The sequence below is a fragment of the Grus americana genome, chromosome 4 (assembly GCF_028858705.1).
Source record: "Grus americana isolate bGruAme1 chromosome 4, bGruAme1.mat, whole genome shotgun sequence".
Classification (NCBI taxonomy): Eukaryota; Metazoa; Chordata; class Aves; order Gruiformes; family Gruidae; genus Grus; species Grus americana.
In genome coordinates, this window is record NC_072855.1 from 59,717,043 (window position 1) to 59,742,060 (window position 25,018).

General features: G+C 44.7%; 1 protein-coding gene across 17 annotated transcripts in view; it reads left to right on the top strand.

Moving 5' to 3' along the window:
- The first annotated feature begins 879 nt into the window (after positions 1 to 879).
- EPHA5 (EPH receptor A5) overlaps positions 880 to 25,018 on the top strand; it is a 224,357-nt gene continuing 200,218 nt past the window's right edge. For 16 of the 17 annotated variants that reach the window (XM_054825687.1, XM_054825689.1, XM_054825688.1 and 13 more), the window contains exons 1-2: positions 880 to 1,128; positions 16,622 to 16,686. In XM_054825687.1, coding sequence (XP_054681662.1) covers positions 1,002 to 1,128; positions 16,622 to 16,686 — 192 coding nt within the window. In that variant the 5' untranslated portion in view covers positions 880 to 1,001. Of the gene's footprint in view, positions 1,129 to 16,621; positions 16,687 to 19,529; positions 19,638 to 25,018 lie in introns of all 17 variants that reach the window. The other variant, XM_054825698.1, reaches the window with a different exon arrangement.

The window sequence follows — 25,018 nt, forward strand, 5'->3', positions numbered from 1 at the left end:
CCTTGCCGCCTGGAGAGAGAGAGTGCTCAACCTTCGGTTACTGCCCTTTTTAGTATAAATGAGAAGGCCAAAATCTTGGCGGTAGGGTGGAGACTGGAGGGGGCAGCACCAGGTGAGGAGGGTTTTGGTCAACCTTGACTTGCTGCTTGTGCACCTGCAAGGCTGGGGCTTTGTCTTCATCAGCTTATCTGGAGGTAGTCCCCTCAGGGGAGGAACTGATGTGGGTGAATAAACCTCCAGGAATTAATTTCTCATACTTTTGATAATTTTGGGGTTTTTTTTTTAGGAAGGTAAAGTGGGCTCTGAGGTCTTAAAAAAAACAAACCCAAAAAACCACCAAACCAAAAAACCCACCTCAGTGAAAACTATGAAACTAGTTGTCAGCGTTGGATTCAAAGCTGTGCTCTGGTGGTGACCTGAGGTAAAATACATGTGAAAATCATCTTTCTATTGGCTCCATTACGGAATTTCTGGCATTTCTGCTTTCCTGGCCGGGGACGAGCCTTCCTCTCAGGCTTGCCCACCCTGTGAATTCGCGGCTTCCCCAGCTCTGTGGGTTGAGGGCGGGGGAAGCTTTTGGGACCGTGACCCGTAGCGGCTGCGGGGAGCACTGGGGCTCCCCGGGGCCCGAGGGACGCCTCGCAGGGACAGCGCTGCCGGCCGCTCTCCCCGCAGGCAGCGCGGGTCCGGGGGGTTTCTCAGGGCAGGACAGCCATCTTAGCTGCCGTCCCCGCTGCGCCCCGGGGCGCCCTGAGGCGCGGTAGGAACCGGCTCCCGCACGGGATGGCGGCGACGGCGGCGGGTCCGCCCCGTCGGGGGCGTCTCTGCAGCGGCGCGGGGCCACCTCCCCCATCCCCGCCCCCCGGCTCCCCAGTCGCGTCGGCGGCTGGACGGGAGCGGAGCGGAGCCGAGCTGCGCTGCCAGCCTGCCCCGTCCCGAGCCGACCCGAGCGGGCAGCGCCGGGGGGGGAGCCGCCGCCCCATGCGTTGAGGGGCGGCGGGATGGGGCCGCGGGGCGCAGGCGGCTGGGCCGGCCGCGCCGGGGCGCCGGCTCCCGGTTGGACGTGCCTCCTGCCGTTGCTGCTGTGCGCCGCGCTCCGGAGTCTGCTGGCCAGCCCCGGCAGCGAGGGTGAGCGGGGACGGGGCGGCCGGGCCGTCGGGGCAGCGCCCGCCGAGGAGGGGGGGGCTGCCCGGCGGTGCGCTGCTTCGGGCTCATCTGACTCAATTTTGGAACATTTTGGGGGAGGTGAAGGTGGGCTCTGCCCGCGGGCAGGCGGATGCCGCGCCGGGGGAAGCGGGCGACGCTGGCCGATAGGGCTGAGGGGGGGTCCCGGGGAAGGGAGGCGGCAGCGGCCGCTGCGCGCCCCCCGGGTCGGGAGGGGGAGGCAGCGCTGCCTCAGGGCGCGGGCAGGCTTGCATGGGTGGGTTTGCGGAGATGCCTTGCCACGGGCGCGTTTTGCAATGGGTTTTTGGGGTTTTTTTTGGGTGTGTGTGTGTGGGGGGTGGTGGTGTTGGTGTTGTATAGGTGCCTTTGCACGGGGACGTTTGCACGGCTGTGTTTCCTAGCGGTTTGCGCGGGTGGAGTTGCACAGGTGCATTCGCGCGGGTGGGTTTGCAGGGCTTTGCACGGGGCGGGTTGCGCGGCTGTAACTGCAGGGCTTTGCACGGGGGAGTTCGCACGGGGCGGGGGTCTTGCGGGGGTGAGCCCAGGCGGAGCGGGAGCGGCGTCGGCCGGGGCTCGGCCGTGCCGGGGCGGGCTGGGGGAGGCTGCCGGCGGGGAGCCCTGCAGGCGCTGGCCGCAGTGCGCTTACTTCGTGGTTTAAAATACATACATGAAAAGGAGAGGAAGCCGCGGAGGTGCCGGTATTTAACCCGCAAGGCAGCGGAGCGCGGCCGCTGGGGACGGGGTTTTTTTAATACGTTTAATTTCTGTGAGGCTAGTAGCCAAAAACATGTGTCCAGGCTTCTTGTCTAGCAGGGTACTTCCAGGCTTTCAAACCGGACTGTTTTTTTTCTCCATATGTGGTGTGGGCACTGCCTGGGGCTTTTTATTATTATTTTGGATCCTTGGGCAGGCTGTAATGTGAAAGCAATGGGTGGAGAAGTTCAGCATCCGAAGGGGATGCCGCTGGCTCGTAGCAGGCTGGCTTGGTGATGCACCGTAATTATTTGTGAAACTCCTTTAGAGGGAGGAGGTATGCAGGGGTTGGTGAAGGAAAACCGTACCAGAATTTCAAAGATATGGCCTGAGGTAACCAGCTAGCTGTAATTTATTTTGGAGAGAGAGAATAATGTGAATCGCAGTTTTCTTAAAAGAAAAAAAAAAGTGCAGAGGATGGGGAAAACGCTGTTCCTCTGTGTACGAAGATATCAAATGTTCAGGAAGTGCATTGGTTTGGGGGATGATGGAAATAGCTTTGGCTTTGACTTGGTTAGATAACAGTGGGCCCGATCCTTCTGCCCCTGCATGATTTCGGATGATTTCACCCGTGGGAGTGATGCTGGGGAGATCGTGTGGCTACCTTCAAAGAGCTTTCCCTGTTCCTCCCCTGCCTCCTGGGAGGGATGCTGTCCTGGTGCTCCCGTCTGCCCCGATACAGAGACCGGCTGATGCTCTGAGCCCCATCTCGGTCATCCTTGCCGCTTCTTGGAAAATCTGGGTAGTACTGACGGAGTCAACGGGACTGTTCGCCGAGAGCAGAGGTGTCTCTGCATGAACAGGCAGCTGCAGAATAGGACTTTTACACGATAGGAAACAGTACTGGAAAGGATTAATGAAGCTGCGTAGCAAACGGGTTTAGTGGCATCTTTACAGGGAGCTTGCAGAGGAATATTACAGTAATGATGAGCAGTGTGAGCACTTGCTTCGCGGTCTCTCTCCCCCTACTTTTCTGACTGCTGCTCTCTAATTTCTGTGTCTTCAGTAAATGCAAGCTAAAAGACTGCTGGTAGGAGGGGTCTGACTGTGGACCTGAACTTATTCAGTCACCGCTGTCCTTCGCTGCTAGGAGATTTATTTGTAAACAAGCATTATTTGACAAGTGCTTCTCACAGCATGTCTCCTTTGCCAATTACTACTGAACAGCTCCGCTTCTGGGAACGGCTCACCCTGCAGTTTGTGAAGCCTAATGCATGAGAAACCTCAGACGCTGAAGTCCGCCTGCCTAGCCGCATGCTGCTGACACTTGTCACTGGTTTGGGTTTGAAAAGTTCAGTTTGGCTGCTTCTGGGCTCTGATGAGAGAGGTCTTCCCCTGGGGTTAGTTATCATATTCAGCTGGTTGGGAACTTTACTTTTGCTCAGATAGAGGTAGCCATCTTAGACCTGTGAATAATATTTTCTAAAGTTGGCGATATTCGTTTTTCTGGGTTTTGTTTTTATTATCCCTTATCTTACTCGCCATGCTTAAACAACTAGCTGATACCCTGTGCTCTGTAGGTGTGTAACATGTATGTAGTTGCATAGAGGATGACAAATTCTCATGATTACTTTTTTCTTTAACCCTGCATCACATTTTTTTGTTTCTCTAAGTCTTACTGTAATACACAGTGAGTTTGTAGGATAAGATATATACAGCTAACAATTCACAGTGCATGAGTTTCTGTTTTACCCTCTAGCGGAGGGACACTTAGGGGAAAATGCTTTAAAAATCTAGGTTAAGATTTGGAAGGAAAAAAGTAAATTCAGTGTTTGGGTTCCTTAGCACGGAAATAGCTTTTTGCAAGGGCAGTTGAGTTTCAGAAGCTCCTGCCATTTTTATGGGGAAGTATTGAGTGTCCAGCCTGTATCATAAACCTGATCACCTTCATAGATATCTCCAGGTATGGATTGAACGATATACATTGGGAAAACTGAATTGATTTTTCCCCAGATTTTCCTATAATAGAGAAATAAAATGGATATTGATTTCAATCACCTTTTCTCAGTTTATATATTAAAACCAAAGCATATAGTGAAAGATGAAGGCTCAATGCTAATTCATGCATTTTCTGTTTAGACATTATTTTTAACTCTTTAGCAGAGTTCATTGATTAGAACCCCGGAGATTTCCTTCTTCCCTTTGACTGCTTTTACAAATTCAGAAATTAGTCACAGAGAAAATATTCCAAAGAGTACAGCAAAAGTGTTACATCATTTTGAAGTGCATTATTACTTTACCATGCATTACCTATGATAACAGGGTGTGAGAGGCAGCCCTGCAGTATATGACTGGGCTTCCTGCACTTCCTTTAGCTTAAAAATGCACGTGTGTGAAATCTTTCTGTTGTAAGTACTACGGTTTGGGAAGTGGCTTGTATAAATTATTTCTGTAAACCACAGAATGAACGAAGGAATTGTTTAAAGACACCCCCCCCCCCCCCAACTTCATGATTTGTTATGTATTGCCTGTGGATTTGGATTGGTTTGCAGATCTCATTTGGACATCACCCAGATGACCTTAAAAAGTGTCATGTGGGCAAATTATTAAAAGAATGGAGTACATTACATCTGATTGTTTGCAACAAAGTAACTCCACATCATACTTCCATAATTGTCGTTAAATACTAAGTATATTTCATTTTAGGGCTTTTCAGCAGAAGTGTGTGCTGATGTGGCGGTGCTGTAACAGTGAAGTATCGTGTTAAGCAAATCAAAAGAAATACAGTTTGAAATAATGACATTGACTTAAATAGACAAAGGTGAGAAAGACAAAATGAGTCTGACTTTGTAATGTGTTGTATTTGTTTTAAGACTAGAAGGATATTCTTTAGTTACGAACTCTTGCGTTTGGTCCTCTTCCTCTTAATTCTTCCAGGGTTTTTTGAAGCTCAGTTTATCTTAATGTATAATTTTTAATTTTAATGAATGAGTACAGTTACAGGAGTGGGTCTGGTGCAGGCAAAAATAAAGGAGGGTTGTAATTTGCAGACTATACATGCCAGAGCCTGGAATGAGCCTACCTGTTCTCAGTGTGTTGACTTATATGCGAGTATGAAACAGCACACACAATTTCTGTGTCATGACACACTGATAAATGCATATTTAGGTATAACATCACAATGTCTATATTTAATCAGTGAGTGAAGTATTTTTCAAGGAGGGTTTTTTGTGTATTTAGTAGAAGCAGGTGTGAAAATAGTCTTAATTTTCATATCAGTGTATTTCAATTAGTCTAATGCTTTGTGTAAAAAATTTTGCTTATTAGGTTGCTCTTAGTAACTTGCCTTTGTATGCCATGCGTTCACACAGCTATTGTATTTTCTGTATTTCTGTAGGTATTAAGTAATGCTAGCATGCATGTACCTTTTGTGTACGCAGAATGGGTAAGTTTGGACACATTTCAGTTTGCTCACAGTGCTTTGTAAGGAGGCTTTGAGGAGCTATCTGTTCTTTATTTCATGTATTGGAAATGGTTCCCTGCGTGCTTTCCGTGATAGCAGAGTGTAGCCTCAGTGCCATGTGTTTATTTTACTCACAGGAGTAATCCCATTAACTTTTAAATTTACTGCAGTGGAATTACTGGTATGAGGAAGGACAGCTCATGTCTAATGGTCTTTTCGGATCAGTCTGATGTGTGATGTATGGCTTTTTGGGAGGTTTAGAATGACTCAATCATGGCTTTAAAATGGAAAGTACTATCCTTTTGACAATAAAACAACATTTGGAACGCAGCACTTTTAAGTGTATTACTAAAAGCATTGCTGCCTAATGACACGTTTAAAAAGAGGGAAATAAACAATAGGAAAGATTGACTCCAAGATAGTACCTGTTTCCCTTTTGAAGCTTATCTTAAAAATTGTAATAAATAGTGGAAAACAGGCAAACTGTCTGAAACTTAACCACTGACAGACCATCTGCTTATACTATCGTAAATGTTGGCACCATAATTTGATGTATAAAGCAGCTATTTGCATATCAATTTACAGATGGGTAAACTGGCAGGTACCATGGGAGAAAGGGAAGAGTTAGTGGGCTTGTCTGACAGCTTCTTCCCCCTCCACCGTTAACTCTCCCACTGCTACCTCACTTTTTAGCTCCAGTATACCATCTCCATGTCTGCTGTTCTCTATTAAATAAGAAAACAAAATCTCACTCGTAAAGAAATGTTTATTCATTGCACTAAAATACAAAGTGTTTTGCAGCAGACTCTGGGGGTGGGAGGAAGGTGGGAGCAGGATTTTGTAAAATCTGGCAGAAATTGCAAAGCCAGGACAGTTTATTATTGGTGCCTTGCTCTCTGATCTCGCCGGTTTTCCGCTTTATTGTTCTGAGGATTTCTGCGCTGCTTCTGCAGGAATCCTTGTTTCCAGCACGCGCTGAGTGAGCGCAGAGCGCGTGACCTGGGAAGGTCTGTCTGAGATTGCTCAGCTGAGTGATGGTGTTGGACCTTGCTGGCTTTAGGGTCTTGAGCAGAAGTGGGGCTGTTAGATCTCCCCCAGTCTTTCTGACTTGGAGCTCTGTTTTTAGCGGTCTGTTCCTGTAAGTGTGCAGGTATGTATATTCTTAAATAGAGATGAGCTTTCAATGTTGCTCAGGAATGTCAGGAAGTGAGTCCCTGCCCCAAAATAAAAAGAAAACAAAGTTTTTTGGCAATTTTTTTTTCCACTTCCTCTTTAGAAAATAAATCTGAATGTGTACATGGGTCAAGGGCAAAATGAGGTGTAACGAACCAAACGCACACAGATTGTCACTTTGTAGAAGCACTGAATTTCTTAGTTATTCAGTGCTCACTGCTATGGAGGAAAGAGCATGCAGTGCATCTCTTCAACAGATACTCAGCCTACTATCTTTTAAAAAGGTTTAAAAAACCCCCAATCTTATGTTTGTAGTAAAACATCTAAACACAGAATTGAAATATTTGTCATAAGTGCACCTTTCTCACTGACTATAAGTGCTGGTGAAAGATGGGGCCTCATTTCAACCAGGATGGACTTGAGCTATGCATTTTTCTTTACTCAGAGAATATTGCAGAAATACTGTGTTAATGATTGCATTGGAGTGAACAATTTTTTTAATAACTTTTTATTAAACTCATTTTCTTTGATCTCTGCTGTAAAATTGCATATTTTAAAAGTTAGTAGAGAGTCATTTTTTCCTTTGAAAATATATTTTGTTCTTAAGATGTCCCTGGTTTTTGGCACAGGCAGAACGGAGAGACGGACTGCTCTCCGTGTTCATGTTGTGCCCATCCCTCACTCCGCTCTGCGACCAGCTGGACGTTGGGGTGACAGGCTTTGCCGAGGTGACAGTGTTTGCTGCCCCAGTAGCTTTCACAGCCAGCTGTATTGGCAAACTTGAGCGCTGGCCTTCAGTAGCTTAGCTCTCTCTAGGAATTTGTTACCCTATTAGTTGTCTCTTTGAACTGTGATATCTCTTACAGTCTCAGTTTTGGTATTTGCTATGGCTTTGGTCAGTGCAGTATCTGAGTCTCTCCGAAGGTTTAATGCGCTTAGCCTCTTGGAAGTAGAAAGCAATTATCTATCCCTGTCTTCTGCAAGGAAGCTAGTTGGGAGGAAATGTAAGCACTGCGATTCGCAGCACTTGACCTCTGGGTTTGGGAGATGGGAGGTGACGGGTGGCTGTTTGCAGAGGTGCGGTGACACGTTGTCTGCTGTGGACAAGGGTGCCCGGACCTGCAGGCTGCCCTGGGCTGTATGTATGAGCACAGCCTTGCTGCTTCTGCTTTGCAAAGAGGACTAAAAATGCTTTGGGCCAGAATAATTGCCATGGGAGCATTCAGCGCATGCTGTGACTGTTTCACTGGGGGTGTTGGTTGTGGGAAACACCCTCCTTTTCTCTCCCTCTTCACTGGTATTTGAGTTGTGCAGGAGGTATGTTAGGAGGACTTTGACCAGGTAGAGCTGCTCAGGTGACTGCTAGCTGGAAGGACGCCTCCTGGAGAAGGTGATGTGGCACGTACTGTCACAGCAGATCAGGGAATACCTGCATGAGCTGGTCTGGCAGCACTGAGGGAGAAGGTACCTCCTGCCTCTTGTCTTCCCCCAGCAAGCTCCTGAGCATCAGTGGGGGCTCAGCTGGTGTGGTCCTGAGCAAACTGTGCTTGGGGGTGTGCATGGAGAGGAAACAGTCCCCTGCAGAAGTTGAGAGCTTCTGGCTTTAGGTGGCTGTGTAGCAGGTATTGAGCCTGTAGGAGAGAGGATAGGATGCTGCAGGCTTTTGTGCCAGCTGCTTCATTTTGTTGCAGGGGGCAGTATTGAAGTGTCTTGCCAAGGTATTAACTCCTGGGTTCTCCAACCTGGATCACTTAATGTTAGAAAGTCAGAACAACCAGTTTGAACTTTGTAATTCTCTGAGAGGATAGAGAAATACTTGGGAGGAAATGAATTATTCAGCATCAGTAATGTGCAGTTTCTGGGTGGACTTGTATCGGTTTTTTAACTGTTTTGCATGTCCCAAACCAGTGAAACTACTTGGGGAAATTATCAGCATACTTGCCTTTGTAAGTTAATTTATGGAAAAAAACCCCATTAATTTTGGTATATCCATCTTTGCTTTACTAACGTTCACACACAATTTCTTCCTAAAATGTGTCAGCAATGTGCTGTTCCCAGTAGCAACCTCCACCCTCTTCCCTCAACAGAAATAGAAGGGATAAACTGTCTACCCCCCTGAAAAGCCAATAGATCATCTTAAACATTTTTTTTGCTCCTGAATTCTATCTAAGCATTATGTCAGTTCCTTTTTTTTCTGCTTGAGTGAACTCAGTGGCAGCAGAGTAGTCATTATTGTCAACAGGAAGGCTTTATTGGTGCTGGACAGTGAAGTCTTGTGAGTCCACTGATAGTGAAAGCTGACAGCCTTGACAGCTCTGGATGTGTCTGTGCTGAGTTTCTTTCCTTTTGTTGAGTTTAGTTATATGCGTAACAGAACTTGATCTCCATGTCTTTTGGGATACCTTTCAGGAATGGAGACTGTGTTGCTTTTATCTGGTAACGTTCTGATTTAGGGAAGAAGGTGAGATTTCATCTCAGCACTGCCAGCAGGTGTTTTGATTGCAGTGGGAAGCTGTTTGGATTTTAGGGCTTGACGTTGTATGTGTGCATAATAAGGTGCTTGCTTTAAGTAGTGTCTTGAAGAAACTGCCTGCCTCCTTCAACAGCTTGCAGATGCCTTGGCAGTGGTTGGAGAGCCTGGGTCCGCAGGCAGCACTGGTATTTTGTTTCTCTGTGCAGGCTGGTTGTCAGGTTGCTGGTTGCAAGCGCTGGTTGTATCTTGCCTTCAGTGGAAGCTGCTTTTTCATTCTTAGTGGCAGGGTGATACTTGCCCAGATGGCTTCCCCAAAAGATTTGTGCTGCAGCCAGCTTGGAGATCTGCTACTATGTTGGTACAGTGTTGTTTCCAGTGGGTCTTATGAGTGGGGCTAGAAGTGTTTTACTGACTTTCTTCACAGTGAATAAAACCTTTTCAATTAAATCGTGATTTTGGTGGGAATGGGAGTGTTTGCCATTAAAAAAAGAGCAAACCATACTGGAGTTTTTAAGTTTCCAGGTGCTTTGGTGTCAAGCTAATAATGTCCTGACCACTTCTGCTTTTAAGTTATGTATGGTGGGAAGAACAAATGACTGCCTCTTGTCTTGAGTGCAAATCCTTGTAAGGAAAAAATCTGCAGTATCCTATTTATTTTACCGGGTTCGGTTCTCAAAGTGAGCTTTGGGTCCCACTCCCTGGTGCTACAGCCGGCGCTGTGCCTGCAGGGAAGAATGCAGCCAACTCAAAGAACTTTGTCGAAAGGCAATATCACACCCCTTGTAAAACAGTGTGTTCAAACAAATTACAAACGTAATGCAGAAATTACTGGGTAAAATTCTCTGGCTGTTATGACTGCCGTTGTCCATCTGGCCTTAAAAACCTATGAATCTGTGTTGCAGATTCTAGCGTTTTGGCTCTTGCTATAAAAGGGAATCATGAGAAAACTTGGAGCAGAATGAAGCCAACATAATAAAATATAAATCTGCAGTTAATATTAGTTTGCGAGTTCATTAAGTAGTGTATATTTTCTTCCTCCAGTGGGCTATAAATAATAGGTACTGCTACAGCTTGCACTCCGATGTAGCTCATTTCCACTGATGGAAATGTTTCAGAGGTTCTTGCCTGTGTGTGTTTTGTCCCAAATCAGTGTAGCTAATTAATTCAAAACATCTGCTCCCTGATGACTTTGATTTCTTTCAAGAGTTTGTTTTTTTCATTTGTTTTTGCTTTCTTGGATTATTTTTGACTGTCACTTGTTGGAGTGCCTTGGATTTATACTTCTTGAAGAAATACTTGGCACAACAGCGAAAACAGTTGGAAAATGAATGGCAACAATACTGCAATAAAACCAATGAAGATTTATGAAGCAGGAAAACTTTGACTCATGATGATGAAGAGTCCTCTGCAGTCAGTGTGTCTTGGTAGTGCTGTGAACTCCGGGAGCACAGGAGGAAGGATGGGGAGGTATGCAGTGTAAGGAGAAACCAGCTCCGTTAATGATGATGTGTTTGGCAGCTATGCCCCCTGCCTTGGGCAGAGGGAAAAAGGAGGAGAGCAGAGGCGTGAAGCTTCGTGCAAAGCCTGCGATGCTCTTCAGGAGACCTCCCGATGAGGGTTTGGTGCAAAGCGCTGCTGTTGCATCTTGTCGTGCACCTTGACCCCCATCCAGCAGAGCGTTTCACCTTGTGCTTAATTGGCAGCATGTGAGTATTTTTGTGAGAGGTTTCTCACAAATATGTTAAATGCAGTTGCTCCCACAAGCAGCTGGGAGTGTTGGGTCAGAGCTGGGGCTACGTTGATGTAGCTCTGACCTTTCATGGGTGGCTATGTCCTGCGGAGTTCTGTGCAAAGGGGGCCAGGAGCTGCAGGAGGAGCCTTGAGGATGACGTAGGAGCACTTGATTCACACCTTTTTTCATACCGAGTTCAGATTTGGGCTACCCAAAACAATGTTCAGATTCCTGTTCAATTGGTAACAGATGTATTAAAGCAGAGTTTTGCTTCAGTTGTTTAAAACAAAACATTTTGATTCAAACATTTAAAATGTGCTACTTTAGAAATCATGATGTTTTGAAATATTTCCGCAGACCTTAAGGAAGGTTTCTTTACTCCCGTTTGTTTTGTGATGGAAACTGGAGTTATAGGGTATTAACCTGATCAAAAAGGATGTTATTTTTCTGCTTTAGGTGTATTTCAGTGAAATAATAAAAAAAAAAATTCGTACAACTTCACAGCTTCATGGCATAAACTCCATCAGCTTTTGCTGTCCTGACCATTTTGCCTGTTCTAGAGTGATTTGTCAGGATAAACTTTGGTAGAGCGTGCCCTGTGGTAAGCCTTAGCTTGCAGATGGTGCTGATGAAGAGCAGGACTACTCTGGTGTGTAAGGATTTATTGGAAATTGACTCAAAGACCGTGACAACCCAGAAGTGTTCAGCCTTTCATATGCCTGCAGAGACTTTGCTCTGATGTGAGCAATGAAGGTTTTTCTGGAAGATCCTTAGATACTGAAATGGCAGGAGGATGTGTGGCTGGCAGGATCAGAAATTTTAGCCTGCTCAATGTTCTACCCTGTTGGTGGGGGATTTTTGTTTTTTCAGCTTGTTTTTTTCCCATTCGAGATTGGAATGAAGAAAATGAAGCTGCTCCAGCTGCTCCTGCCCCAGACCAGAGACAGAAGAGCTATCTCGCTTTGGTTGGTGTGACCAAAAAAAAAATCCATGGATCGGTGGCTTCTACTTCAGGCATTGTACCGTTATGTCAGACCTGTCCTGCTTTTGTGTGGGCAGGCTAATGCTGCCACATGGCACTGTGTTAGGTGGCTGTGTCAGATGGGGTGCTCTGCTGCGTGGGCAGCAGCGTTGGTTTAGGTCAATGTTGAATGCCATCAGCCCTGGCATTTCTTGTGCTTCCTTCCAGCCACAATCCGTGTGTAGTCACGGTGAAGCTGCTAAATGCCAGCTGTATGAATGTGACAGGGACATTTGAGTAAAAAGCCATATCCAGTCTCTGTCAGAGATTCCTGAGTGAAAAAACACCGTTAATTCACCAGCTAGAGTTCAGGGCAAAGGTTTAGATCACTTCTGGTTTTATTCTAACTTGATTGCTCACCCATAGTAACCAGCCTGTCTGAGAACAAGAGTGTATGCAAATTCCCCAGGCTATTATTCTGTATTAAAAAAGAAAAAAAAAAAAAAAGCTGTGGTATGACTTTAGACTTAATCATCATTTACCCTACCCTGAAGGCATGGAAGTTAATGATGATATAGATCTGTGCGGTTTTGTGTTCCCCTTGACTGAGCATTAGAAATAATTAGAGCTTGTGGGATGGATGCGCTGATGGTGGAGATGAGCAGAAAACATTTTTGAATGTGTGTATGCTCCTCTTCCAAGTTTGCTGGCAAAGATACAGGTGGTAAGTGTGTGCTTATGGGCTCTGAGGTTTCTTGCTTGTTTGTTGAGACATAGCTAGCTGGTGCTGAGGAGAAAGGAAGTGGGAATAAATGAGTTCTGTTATTTTGGAGGCTTTTAAGATTATGGGCCAACCTGCTAGTGATTTCTGGAGAGATTTCTTCAGTGGGGTAAGCTCTCCTGCATCCCAAGTGGTGCTGAGTACAGCTCTGGGTTATGCCTGTGGAGCATCTACACCGTTGTGGCTAGTCCAGGAGTCCCAAGCAATACAGTAGCTGGCACTAGACCTCTTGAAGTGTGAAAGCCTTAAGCACATAGTTAGCGGTTCTCCTGAATTACCTCCTTCACTGACCTGTTTGGGTTAGTGGGTTATTAGGCCAAATGCACGCTGGCAGTCATCACAGGTTGGATGGGGAGGATTCTGCTGCTCTGGAGAAGACCTCTGGTGTCTTTCTCTGTCTTGCTGTGGGTCGAACCAAAGATAGTTTCAGGGTCTTATATTCAGGTGCAGAAAAGCTTCATCTCTTCCCAAGTAGCCATGTGGTGAGTTGTGGAAGCATGTGTTTGGGATGACAGCAGCTCTTCTATAAAGTCTCTGCTAAAACAGTCTCCTCTGTGTTGCAGGTACCTACTTTACCTGCTGTTTGCCCACTGTTTCTTCCCCATCCTGGCCAACCTGCAGTTTTCTATGAAAGCCATTTCAGCAAAAATAATGTTCCTACCAGGCTGGAAAGTGGTGCTGAGCCTGATTGGACTTGTGTAGTGGGACCTTGTACTAGTGGCCTCTCCGGCAGTGCGGGATGGGAGGGCTGCCCGAGAGAGCATCCCGAAAGTGTTGGTAGCACACTCACCTGCATGGGGAGCCCCTGCAGCTGGGCCATTGGAGGAGCCACCTCCTTGGAGAGCGGATGCTGGGGCTCTGGCTTGGTTCAAGGCTGAATCAGGGTGGGGTTGGGACCTGGCAATGATGCAAGTAAAGGACAGATGGACTGGAAATGACTGGGTAGGGCGCTGATGGGGAAGATGCAGACACCTTGTATCTAGGTGGAGCAGCGGTAATTTGTGTTTATACCAGAATTTTGGGGATTCTCAAAGCAAAACATTTCGGTCCTCACAGGCAATTTAGAATAACTACTGGCTAAATATATTCCTCGGAGCAGATCGATGTAGTGCAGTGTTCTAGAAGATATACTGTGAAAGCAGTGCTGGGCAGAAGCTCATGGGGCAGCTGGAGAGTTTGCTGTGCCTTAGCAGCCCCTCAGAGCTGTCTGAGCTGTGCTGGGAGCCCCTCTGGTCTCCAGGGCAGCACAGGGGGAGCTTAAAGTCACTTGTCGCTTTTTGTCTTCCCGGCACACGAATTTTGGGTTACTGTGCGGCACCTGTCAAAAGATGTGTGCTGTCCTCTCCTATTTATTTTGCTCTGTGCAGAATTCTACTAAAATGAGGGAGGGACTGAGTCTTTTCAAACTGGAGATTTAGTATTCAGCTCTGCTGGCTGACTCACCGGTAGGAAAATTCCCACTGACTTGAGTTAGAGTTGAATGGGTTGTATTACCTTTTCATATGCAGAAAATTATTTTGAAATTGAAGTTAATAACAGCAATTTAAAAATTGTCATTGATAGAAAGATAATACAATATTTAGTTGTATCATGTTCTCTTTATGATCTGATGTTTGAATAAAATCGCTTTTTCTGCTTTTTTTTCCTTAATTAGCATGTCACGAAGAAGTTTGTGGCATCAAACACACTATCTAGTTACATTCATTAGTAGCATCTCCAGGACAAGTTTTAATTAAGTTGTACAATGTAGATCAATACTTGTTTTGCATCCGTTGCCACTTAAGACAGGAATATACTGTTCTGCACAGTTTAATTACAGTGATTGTAATAGAAGGAATTTGGGTAAACCTACCATTTTGGCAACTGCACTCCCTTCTCTTGCTTTTTAAAGTACTATACAGTTATAATATGGGACATGTTATTTATGTGTGTCCTATTTAGCAGTATATTTTAAGGTCACCCTTTTTATCCCATTAAAAAGAAAATACAGAGTGGTTCAGGAGCATGTGGGTACTGGTGCTTGACTTCAGCTGGAGCAGGAGACCTTAATGAGCATTTTACCTGCAGACTTCAGGAGGGGAAAGGCTGGCCATCATTGGGTGATGTATCTAATGGTGGGTGATAGCAATACTTTTATTTTGCTTAGGCTGTAGGGTGGAAAGCCACCTAATTGTATGTTTACTTACTGTGGATGTAGTTCAGTGTAGTCTCTGAGTATTGCTTCCACCAAATGTCCTGTAGTTTGGTAGCATTGTGCCAGCTCCCGACTGTTTTCTGTTTTGGCAGGAGAAAGCAATCTGGGCGTGAAACCTGTGAGCTACCAAATGTTTTTGCTCAACACAACAAAAATATACTTGACCAGACAGAACATCTATATGCCTTATGATAATGTGCTGCATTAATACTTGCATACATTGTGAAAATATCTGGATAGACAAATCTTTTAAAGATAAATGTTTGGTGCCAGACCTGAGAACTGGTTTGCTGGTTTTTTTTTCTACCTCAGTGTCGTGTTTTTTGTGTTTTGGGCTGGTTTTGCGTACAAGAGACTACAATTACCAACCTTCAGTGCAGTGCAATGATAAAAACCAAACTGACTCAGACAACTTTGTTTTTTTCCAAACTAAATCTGTTGTTTAATCTTAATTTTTTTTAAAATATTCATTAAGATTTTAAAGCAGCATGCCTTTTAGTATAGCGTGCTTCTAGGTTTTCTTACTGTGCCTCTGTAAATAGTGTAGTCTTGATATCTGAGATACTCAGTTGGCAGTATTTTAAATTTTATTCTGCTGTGCCCTGCAGCGGGGTGACTTGGGCTGGTGTAAGGAAGGGTCTGTATGTCTCATAGATGTTTGCACTGGTATATTTGGCTGTGCAGAGACAGCAAATCAGCCTGATGTGAGTCCTAGGGGTGAGGGTTATGATATTCGCATCCTTTATACTTGTGTATGCAACCTGTTTGTTTCTCTTCTCTAACAATCTTGAAGTACCTGCATGGTTGGTAATAAAGGAGTGAGCACAAAGCTGCCTCCACGTGTTTCAAGCTTGTTCTCGGGCTAGATTATCGTGGGCTGGAAAGTCTTGAAAGTCCAATCATGAAAACTTCCAGTGGGATTTTTAAAGAACACGTAGGGTGGAGATCAGGAATTGAAGACCCAGGGAAATCGCTTCCTTTTCAGGAGCGACATGAGTACAAAAAGCAAGGTATTAAGCAGACAAATATACTGTGAGAAGCAAGAGTGGTAATCCAAAGAGGAGGAAATCGTGTGCTTTTAAGGTAGAATAAAGTTCCTCCTAGGTTTAGATGTTTGGATGACACCTGTTGATTCAGGGACAAGCTTTTAACTTGGAGATTTAAAGCCCTGAGTACAGGAGGTGAAAGCTCAGCACCAGAAGCTGCTATAATTTTCCTTAGCTGAGTTAAATGTGTGTAGATTTAATTACTTCACACTTTTTACTCAGTATTTCAGGTAATATGAGGGGAAAAAATGTTATAAGCTTGGGAATAGTTTTTTGCTGTTTAATGTAAATTATTGATTGCTTATGTGACTTAACAAAGCTACTGTGAATTTTTGTGTTGGGGAAAAAAAAGATCCCTTGGATATCTTAAAGTGAAGTTGTCAAAGACTTGGGGAAAGATGTGGGAGAGGGAGAAAAGAATAGATTCCTGTTAACAGTATTACTGTAATGCTTGCACATAAAATATTTTAAAAATTCATAATAGGAAACTCTGCATGTTGTTTCTTGTTTCATTTTTGTCTTAAAGGCCTGATTATGCTGAAAACATATGCCACCTTAGAAGAATTGTGTGTATAAGCGCACATAGATGTTTGCATGTGTATACCTGTATACTGTATGTCTTACATATACACATAAACACGCAGTGTGCATTATGTATTTATTCCCCCCAAAAGACCAGCTCCTCAGAACACGAAGGATCTGGATCTTAGAGAAATTTAATGCATTTGCAATTTGGTTTGTGGCAGATCTCAAAGGAATAAAGTAATGCATATATAGAATTGTTTTCAGTGTATGACCTCATTGTTATTCTGCTTTACAAAAATCCAACTTCCTTTGTTAATTATAAACAGCCTGTTTACCATAGCCACGTAAACCTTGAAATATTTACTGAAGTTTGTAATCCATCCATCTTCCTTAACAGTTTTTTCTCCTATTTTCAGTGAATTTATTGGACTCGCGCACAGTAATGGGGGATCTGGGATGGATAGCCTACCCAAAAAATGGGGTAAGTCTCTGTTGTTTGCTTTCTCTCTCACAAATTATACTAACCGTTTCCATTCGGAAAGTAGACTACTGGGTTTAAAAACTCCCTGGAGTGATTTGTCGGCAATGGAGGGGAAAAAAATAAATAAAACAACAAGCTGTCACTGGAAAAATGGAGCTGTGTGGCTAGAGGATTGATTTATTTATGCAGTAAAGCCAGCCACAAGTATTAAAAACAAAAAAATCATGAGTCAGCCCCCATGGTGCTCCTCTCACCAAAAAAATCCATGAGGTGGTTTTTTTTTTTTTTTTTTTAAATTGTAAATTCATAGAATCATAGAATGGTTTGGGTTGGAAGGGACCTTAAAGATCATCTAGTTCCAACCCCCCTGCTGCGGGCAGGGACACCCTCCACTAGACCACGTTGCCCAAAGCCCCATCCAACCTGGCCTTGAACACTTCCAGGGATGGGGCATCCACAACCTCTCTGGGCAACCTGTTCCAGTGCCTCACCACCCTAACAGTAAAGAATTTCTTTCTAACATCTAATCTAAATCAACCCTCCTTCAGCTTAAACCCATTACCCCTTGTCCTGTCACTACACTCCCTGATAAACAGTCCCTCTCCAGCTTTCCTATAGGCCCCCTTCAGGTACTGGAAGGCCACAATTAGATCTCCCCGGAGCCTTCTCTTCTCCAGGCTGAACAACCCCAACTCTCTCAGCCTGTCCTCACAGGAGAGGTGCTCCATCCCTCTGATCAGCTTCATGGCCCTCCTCTGGACTCTCTCCAACAGCTCCATGTCTCTCCTGTACTGGGGCCCCCAGAGCTGGATGCAGTACTCCAGGTGGGGTCTCACAAGTGCAGAGTAGAGGGGCAGAATCATCTCCTTTGACATGCTGGTCACACTTCTTTGGATGCAGCCCAGGACATGGTTGGCTTTCTGGGCTGCAAGAGCACACTGCCAGCTCATGTTGAGCTTCTCATCAATCTATACCCCCAAGTCCTTCTCCTCAGGGCTGCTTTCAATCCATTCCTCGCCCAGCCTATAGTTGTGCTTGGGATTGTGCTGACCCATGTGCAGGACCTTGCACTTGGCCTTGTTGAACTTCAGGAGGTTCACACGGGCCCACCTCTCCAGCCTGTCAAGGTCCCTCTGGATGGCATCCCTTCCCTCCAGCATGTCGACCACACCACACAGCTTGGTGTCGTCAGCAAACTTGCTGAGGGTGCACTTGACCCCACTGTCCATGTCGCTGACAAAGATGTTGAACACTGCCGGTCCCAGTACCGACCCCTGAGGAACGCCACTCATCATAGTTCTCCACTTGGACATTGAGCAGTTGACCACAACTCTTTGAGCGCGACCATCCAGCCATTTCCTTATCCACCGCGTGGTCCATCCATCGAATCCGTGTCTCTCCAATTTAGAGACGAGGATGTCATGCGGGACAGTGTCAAATGCCTTGCGCAAGTCCAGGTAGATGACAACAGTTGCCCTTCCCTTGTCCACCAATGATGTAACCCCATCATAGAAGGCCACCAAGTTTGTCAGGCACAATTTGCCCTTAGTGAAGCTGTGTTGGCTGTCACCAATCACCTCCTTGTTTTCCATGTGCCTGAGCATAGTCTCCAGGAGGGTCTGCTCCATGATCTTGCCAGGCACGGAGGTGAGACTGACCAGCCTATAGTTCCCTGCGTCTTCCTTTTTACCCATCTTAAAAATGGGTGTTACGTTCCCCCTCTTCCAGTCGGCGGGAACTTTGCTGGACTGCCATGACTTCTCAAATATGATGGAGAGTGGCCTGGCCACTTCATCCGCCAGTTCCCTCTTTTCTTGAGCTTTTGGGGTAAATGTACAACACAATTTTCTGGAAGTTTTCTTCTGAAACGCAGGGCCTGGGACATTACTGTTAGCTTTAAATGAACAGGGCTGTTCAGAAATACTTTTCAGGCTTATGATAAAGTTCTGGGAGCTGATGACACTGGAACAGGAGCTGAGTTTTAAGCACCTTGAAGACCCTCCATCCCTTACCATTAACTATACCGAGAACTGAATGAACCGGGCCTCCTAATTTGATGCCTGAAATAAGTGCTGGAGCTTAGATGCAATAATGCCCTCCAGTGTGTCTGCTTGGCCTGGCTGCGTTGTGCAAGCAGTCATTGCTGTGACTTTTGGTCTTTGGTTCGGCTGGGGCATCCTCAATGCCATACTGTAACGGAGCTTTGGTACCGTTTTGAAAGGTTGTCTTCTGCACAATGCTGAGTATTCCTCTTCGGGAGCCCTGAGCACCGTGTGAGGTCAGGAAACATCCCAAGACAGAAATGCTGCATGACCGAGCCCTCCAAGAGAGCAGCTCTCAGGAACGTGTTATTCCAGAGTTTTAGTCACCAGCTGAAATGGGCTGCGGAATTGCCTTGGACTCTAGTTTGATTGTCATAAAAATAGTGGTAATGTTTATATAAAATGCAGCCAACCCTGCACATACTTATTACACGCTGAATTAAAGTCTGGCTTTCCGTATATTCTGTGTAGATGAAAGGTTGTGGAAATGGCAGCCTCACACAGATGAGCTGCATGCTTGCGTGCATGGGTTATAGCAGGGATGTGAAAGCTACACGGGGAGCTGAGTTTATCCTCAACTTAGTTCAAGATCTAATCCTGTTGCAGTCAGAGTCTACAAAAATATTTTTTTTCTCTATTGATTTAAAGCCAAGAACTAAGCTTGCTTTCCTTGCATGTGTGGGCATCAGAATAACCAGTGCCAGCTGTGCTGGCAAAGCAGTGCGTTGGTGCCATGGCACACTATAAAGATCCTGCTGTCCAATTCTTTATGGAAGATTTTTCTTTTTTCAACACCTCTAGGTATTTTTCCTGTGGTGTAAAGCACAGTTACTGTATATGCCAATGTTCTTACGGGAATATCAGTGGAGAAATAACTAGGCCTGAAGAGTTCAGAAGATTCCTGAGTCTGTAAGTGTAGATGAGTAAATGAAAAGCTAAATATCCTAAGCATAAACCTTAGTTGTGGTGGGTTTTTTTTCATTATTTAGAGAAACCTTTCTATATTTACAGGTTCAGTTTCCAAACAGCACCTGGAAGTGCGCTCATGAATGCCAAATTAATGGTTATTGACTGAAAAGGGAGGATTTTTTCCTTAAATTAACTTCCACAAATAAAAAGTGAACCAGGCAGTTGTTTTTTGATTTTCCAGAAATCTCCTCTTAATCTTCTTTGTTTTCGTGGGACATCATGAAAATTCATGAGGATAGTCCAGTTGTCTCTTTCTTGGCCTAATATATTCACAGTATTTTACAAGTACTGAAAAAAGTCTGTCCAGACTTTCTTTTCTAACCCCCTTATCTGCTCTGCAATCAGCTATGCTGCAGTCATACCCTGTTCACTTTTTTTTTTTAAAAAAGATCTACCTTATAGAAATATTTTAAGTAACTCACTTTAGGATTTGAATTTGGAAAAGGTGGGAGCTTTAATAGAGATCAGAGATATGCAAGTTGGTTTTTTTTTGAGATACTCTCATGCAAATTTGTACTCTCAGGATATCCTCTTAGGGAAAATTTTGGAAGGTCCCTGTATCTGTCTGCATAGTCCCCCATCAAGGAAAGGAGCAGAAATGTCATAATGTGTCACACTTTGCAACACTAGAGTGTATAGATACAGACCATGTGCTGAATTAAGCTTTTTGATGTATGGTATTTCATTATTGCTATTAACAGTATCCTGTAAAGTCTAGTCACTTTTCAAGTACTTGGTAGCAATTTCAGTGGTGATATAGTTCCCACTTGAGGATACGTTAGCTTTTGAAGCAGCCTTCAACTCTTCTAGTGTTGCTGCTTTTCCACTTGATTTTTTTTTTCTTATGAATCTTAAGGAAACTTAGTATTTTTCCTAGAAATCTGCTAGAAATAGGAGATTGCACCAGGAGCACAGCTGCTGTTAAAGAAAGTGTTTAGTCTTTGTAGTTGTATAGGAGTGCCTGGGAGAAGTTATCTGTGTGTCACAAAGGCTCAGGCCGGTAGGTTTTGAAAACAGATTTCCACATTTATTTTAGAAACAAAACCAACCCCCATCAAAATAATGGGGGTAAGAGGTCCAGTCAAGCCAAATGAGCTTGCTTTTGGCAGATTCTTTGTAGGTGCCATATTCTATATTTTTGTTATAGCTGTGTGCCACGGTAGTTTTTGTCTATTAAAGCTTTAAGACATTCCATGCTCCAGGGAGGTCCCGCTGCCCTCATTTAGCCTGTTGCTCACCTCATATTGCTGAACACAATGGGAAAATGTGATCTGACTTGGGAGATGAAAGCAGTGGTGTATGGGAAGGAGATTGACCCTCCAGTCTGGAGACAGATTAGGTTTGGAGGTAGACCTGTTTCATGGCTGTAATTCCAGATAAAGCACCGCAGCTGCTTTAGTCCCCACAAGGTCAAACCTTGGTCCACTGCTAAACAGCGTGTGCCAGCTCCTCTAGTGAGTAATGTGTTGTAGGGGAAGGGAGAGGAGCACTTTAGCCAAGGGTTGCCTCTGCAGAGCTTTGTCTAGCTAGGTGCTTATTTGATACAGGTTTCGGTTGTGTCCAGTATCTTTGCAGCCTGACTGGCCTTCATTCCCACCATGCATGCAGAAGGTAAGAAAAATCGCCCTCTTCCGTCATATGGAGTATTGAGGGACCAGTGGAAATAAATAATGTGACTGAAATATGCTGTGGCCAAGCAGGGGTTGAAACGATGTCTCCTGGTATGAAGAACCTGCTGTGGTGCAGGAGAAGGTGTTTTCTTCTGTCTGCTGCTTTGCTCTGAAGGATTAATGAATCCTGGTAGTGCGGCTTCCTGGCTGCCCCAGGAGGCCTTCCCTGGCCGTGCGGGTTCAGCAGCTTGCAGCAGTGCTGCAGTCGGCTCTTAAACCTGCAGTTACATCTGTTAGAGCGTGAGCAAGGTCCTTGTGAGGTCTGCATGGCCATCGAGCTCAGAAAAGGGACTCTTCCTGCCAGTGGAGCGTGGTCGGCATGGAAATGCTGCCCCTTTCACAGGCCAAGTCGGGAATTGATGCTGTTATTACATGCCAAAGGGACAATTTGGACTTTGCTTTGCAGCTCATGTAAGTTTACTCTAACCTGAAGGAGGTTATTGGAATTGCCAGAGGCTATATCAGAAAAGTCTGGTCCCTCTTGTGTAGTATGAAGCCCTCCAAGCATATCAACAAAACCAGTCAGGTTTTTTATTAAAGCCTATGCTTGTACAGCAGGTCCGCAAAGCCTGCGAGTCTTTCTTACCTCTGGACTTCTTCCTGGGATGCTGTTTAGGATTACCCAAACTGGCCACATCAGAGGTTTACGTGTGACACCAACTAGCTCTGACCTACGGAAACCGCAACAACTGCATGCACTTGCCTGTGCTAAACATACTTTTTTATCATATGGAAACAGAAGGAGGAACTTAAGCTGAAGTAGGGTTGATTTAGATTAGATATTAGAAAAAAATTCTTTACTGTGAGGGTGGTGAGGCACTGGCACAGGTTGCCCAGAGAGGTTGTGGATGCCCCATCCCTGGAAGTGTTCAAGGCCAGGTTGGATGGGGCTTTGGGCAACGTGGTCTAGTGGAGGGTGTCCCTGCCCGCAGCAGGGGGGTTGGAACTAGATGATCTTTGAGGTCCCTTCCAACCCAAACCATTCTATGATTCTAACAATGGTAAATGCTGCAAGAGAAATAGCCGGGTCAGCAATGTTTGTAGGCTGTATTGCCTCTTCTCCTCCCTTGATTTGGCAGGAGACTCAGCGTGATGCATTTTGACTCCCTGCAAAGCCATAGCAGGGGAAGAAGCTCCAAAGAGCCCTTGTAAACCTGTGGTATTCAATCTTATTTGGTCTGGCCAAGTAAAAACACAGCCACTTTTGACAATATCCAGATAATTGCAAAAATTGCTGATTAAAATAAATGCTTTCTTTTAGCTGGCTTGATTTATTCAGCGATTATGTCTGATTTTTGTTTCAGTGGCTATAATAGCACTGATTTATTTGTTTCAGACCCTCCCTCCTTTGAGGGTTTATTTTAAAACTTATTTCTTTACAGCTAAGAAGTACTCTTTTTCTGTCCAAATCAGAGTGCCACACACCTGCTTTGTTTTTGTGTAAACGGGTCCTCTCCCATCTCCTCCACCTCCCATTGATTTCCCTGACCTTCCTGTAGCACAGAACAGGAAAGCCTCTGTGGTCCTTGGGGTATTGGCTGTGTGCTGTGGCTCATTGCACAGCTCCATGTGCTGGCATTTTTTTTAGGCCGAGACAGGAAAATAAACATGTACTAACGAATCTGGTCCTGTGGAGATGTTCAGAATTCTTTATTCATTGCAGAAAATGAGAGAGCTAGATGACTTGTTGCACATGAACGGTAAGAGGGAAAGCGATTGCCCCGGCTTTTGGTGGTTAGTAAGGCCAAATACTGAAAGTTGGGAGGTAAATTCAACCAGATAGACTCTGCAAGTTGCTTCTCACTTATGTAGGACATTGGTGGGTTTGATTTTTTTTTTTTTGCATGCAGCATTTTTTGCTCATTCTTTTGAGGACACATACCCTAGGGTGCCTCTTTGAAGTTAAAAATAACAGTGATTTAGATTACTCAGCATGGTTTGTGAATAGATTCATGTTGCTCTCTGTCGATCTTAGTTCAGATAGAGATTTTATACAGGAATCCTGGATTGGAGGCAGTGTTTGCCCTCAGGGACAGAAATAAAATAAAGAGGGAGGGATAGGAGGTAGTAAAAGGAGAAGGAGGATTCTTGGCACCATTGAGCTGTGTCATGTAGCTATGATTATAATTGGCATTTTCAGGGCAGTACTTTTGGCAGCCTCTGGTTTTTTCCTGCAAATGCTGCTGCTCGGCTGTGACCAGTGTAGAAGAGGAATCGGGGCTATGCTAACATGGCAAGAATGCAATTCATACTGCAGCAGGGAGCATGATGGAAATAAGTAATACCTGGGTAGGTGAAAAAAAAAATATATATATTAATGACACCTTAAAACCCTGCAATTTGGCTGATTTGTTTACGTTTACATGCTTTTGTGCATGCACAGGTTAGTAGGAAACATACTGCACATCTAAGTATTTGAAGTGAACTGAGTAACCCAAATGAAATTACTTAAAATTTTCTGGTGTATACAGAATAAAGGAATCTTACATGAATAATTTGTGGAATGATGTTGAGTTCAATAGAATTCAAATATACAGGGGGTTTGTTTTCCATTAAGATTCCTTCAGGTATATATGTAAACTTCTGTCTTCTGTGACCCTCCCCCTGGTTCTTCATGTGCTTACATGGTTGGTTTTGCTCATATCCCATGGGGCAATGATGACATGTTTTCTTTTGGTTATGCTGCCTGTTTTAGTGTGCCAGAGTGATTCATGCATGCTTGTATTGCATAGCATCATTATAACAAAAGAGCTTGAGCTTTGGGTCTGAAAAGACACCGTAAGTTAATAATGCAGTTGTGCAGGACCCTTGTGATAATTGAACCAAACTGTGTTTTAAAGCAGTGCTGAGTTCATGTTTCGAACTCTGAGAGCTCCAGAGTGAGACTGAAGATGCTGGAGTTAACAGGAGTAGAATTTGGCCAGCTCATTACTGTTCAAATTTGTGGATTTCTCTGGTGAGTTGGTGGCCTCACCATTGCTTGTAGAGCTGCATTTGTTTCACAGAGCTTGAATATATCAACCAAAATCTAAAGAGATCAGCTCTTCAATGGAGAGATGCATCTTGTGTGGAAAGGCTGATGGGAGCTGGGTGTAGGGTGGAGTGTTGGACTGGCCTACAACCACCTTGAGGGATGCAGGGAAGAAAGGAATAACCTCTTGCCCAGGTTGGCAGTGGGTATGATAAGAAAACCAGCATTTGTTTCAGCTAAGCTGATTTGGATTAAATTTGATGGAAAATACTCTCTACTGGTGCATCTTTGGGGCAGATGTGGGTTTTCTTTCACAGGAGGTCTCTGACAGCAGGTCAAATGATCACGTCTGTTTCTCTGGACAAGCAGAGTTCATTTCTTCTGGAGGAACAAGCCAGGTGATCTCTTTTGGTCTTTTCCAGCCCTACATCTGAAGCCCTGCTGTCTGAAAACTTGTCCTGACTCTGTCTAGAGTGAGATCTGTTTTTGTTTCTGAGATGTGTCTTTTTTTTTTTTTTTTTTTTTTAATCTTGCCCTGCTTAAAAACCACATTACTGTTACCCTGTGTTTAAGATCTACTCCTGTGAAGGCTGCAACAGATTAGTGATGGTATGTAGCTGCTTTTAAACCGGAGCACCTCATGCTAGACAGCAGTTCTTACTGAATAGCTTCACCATTTT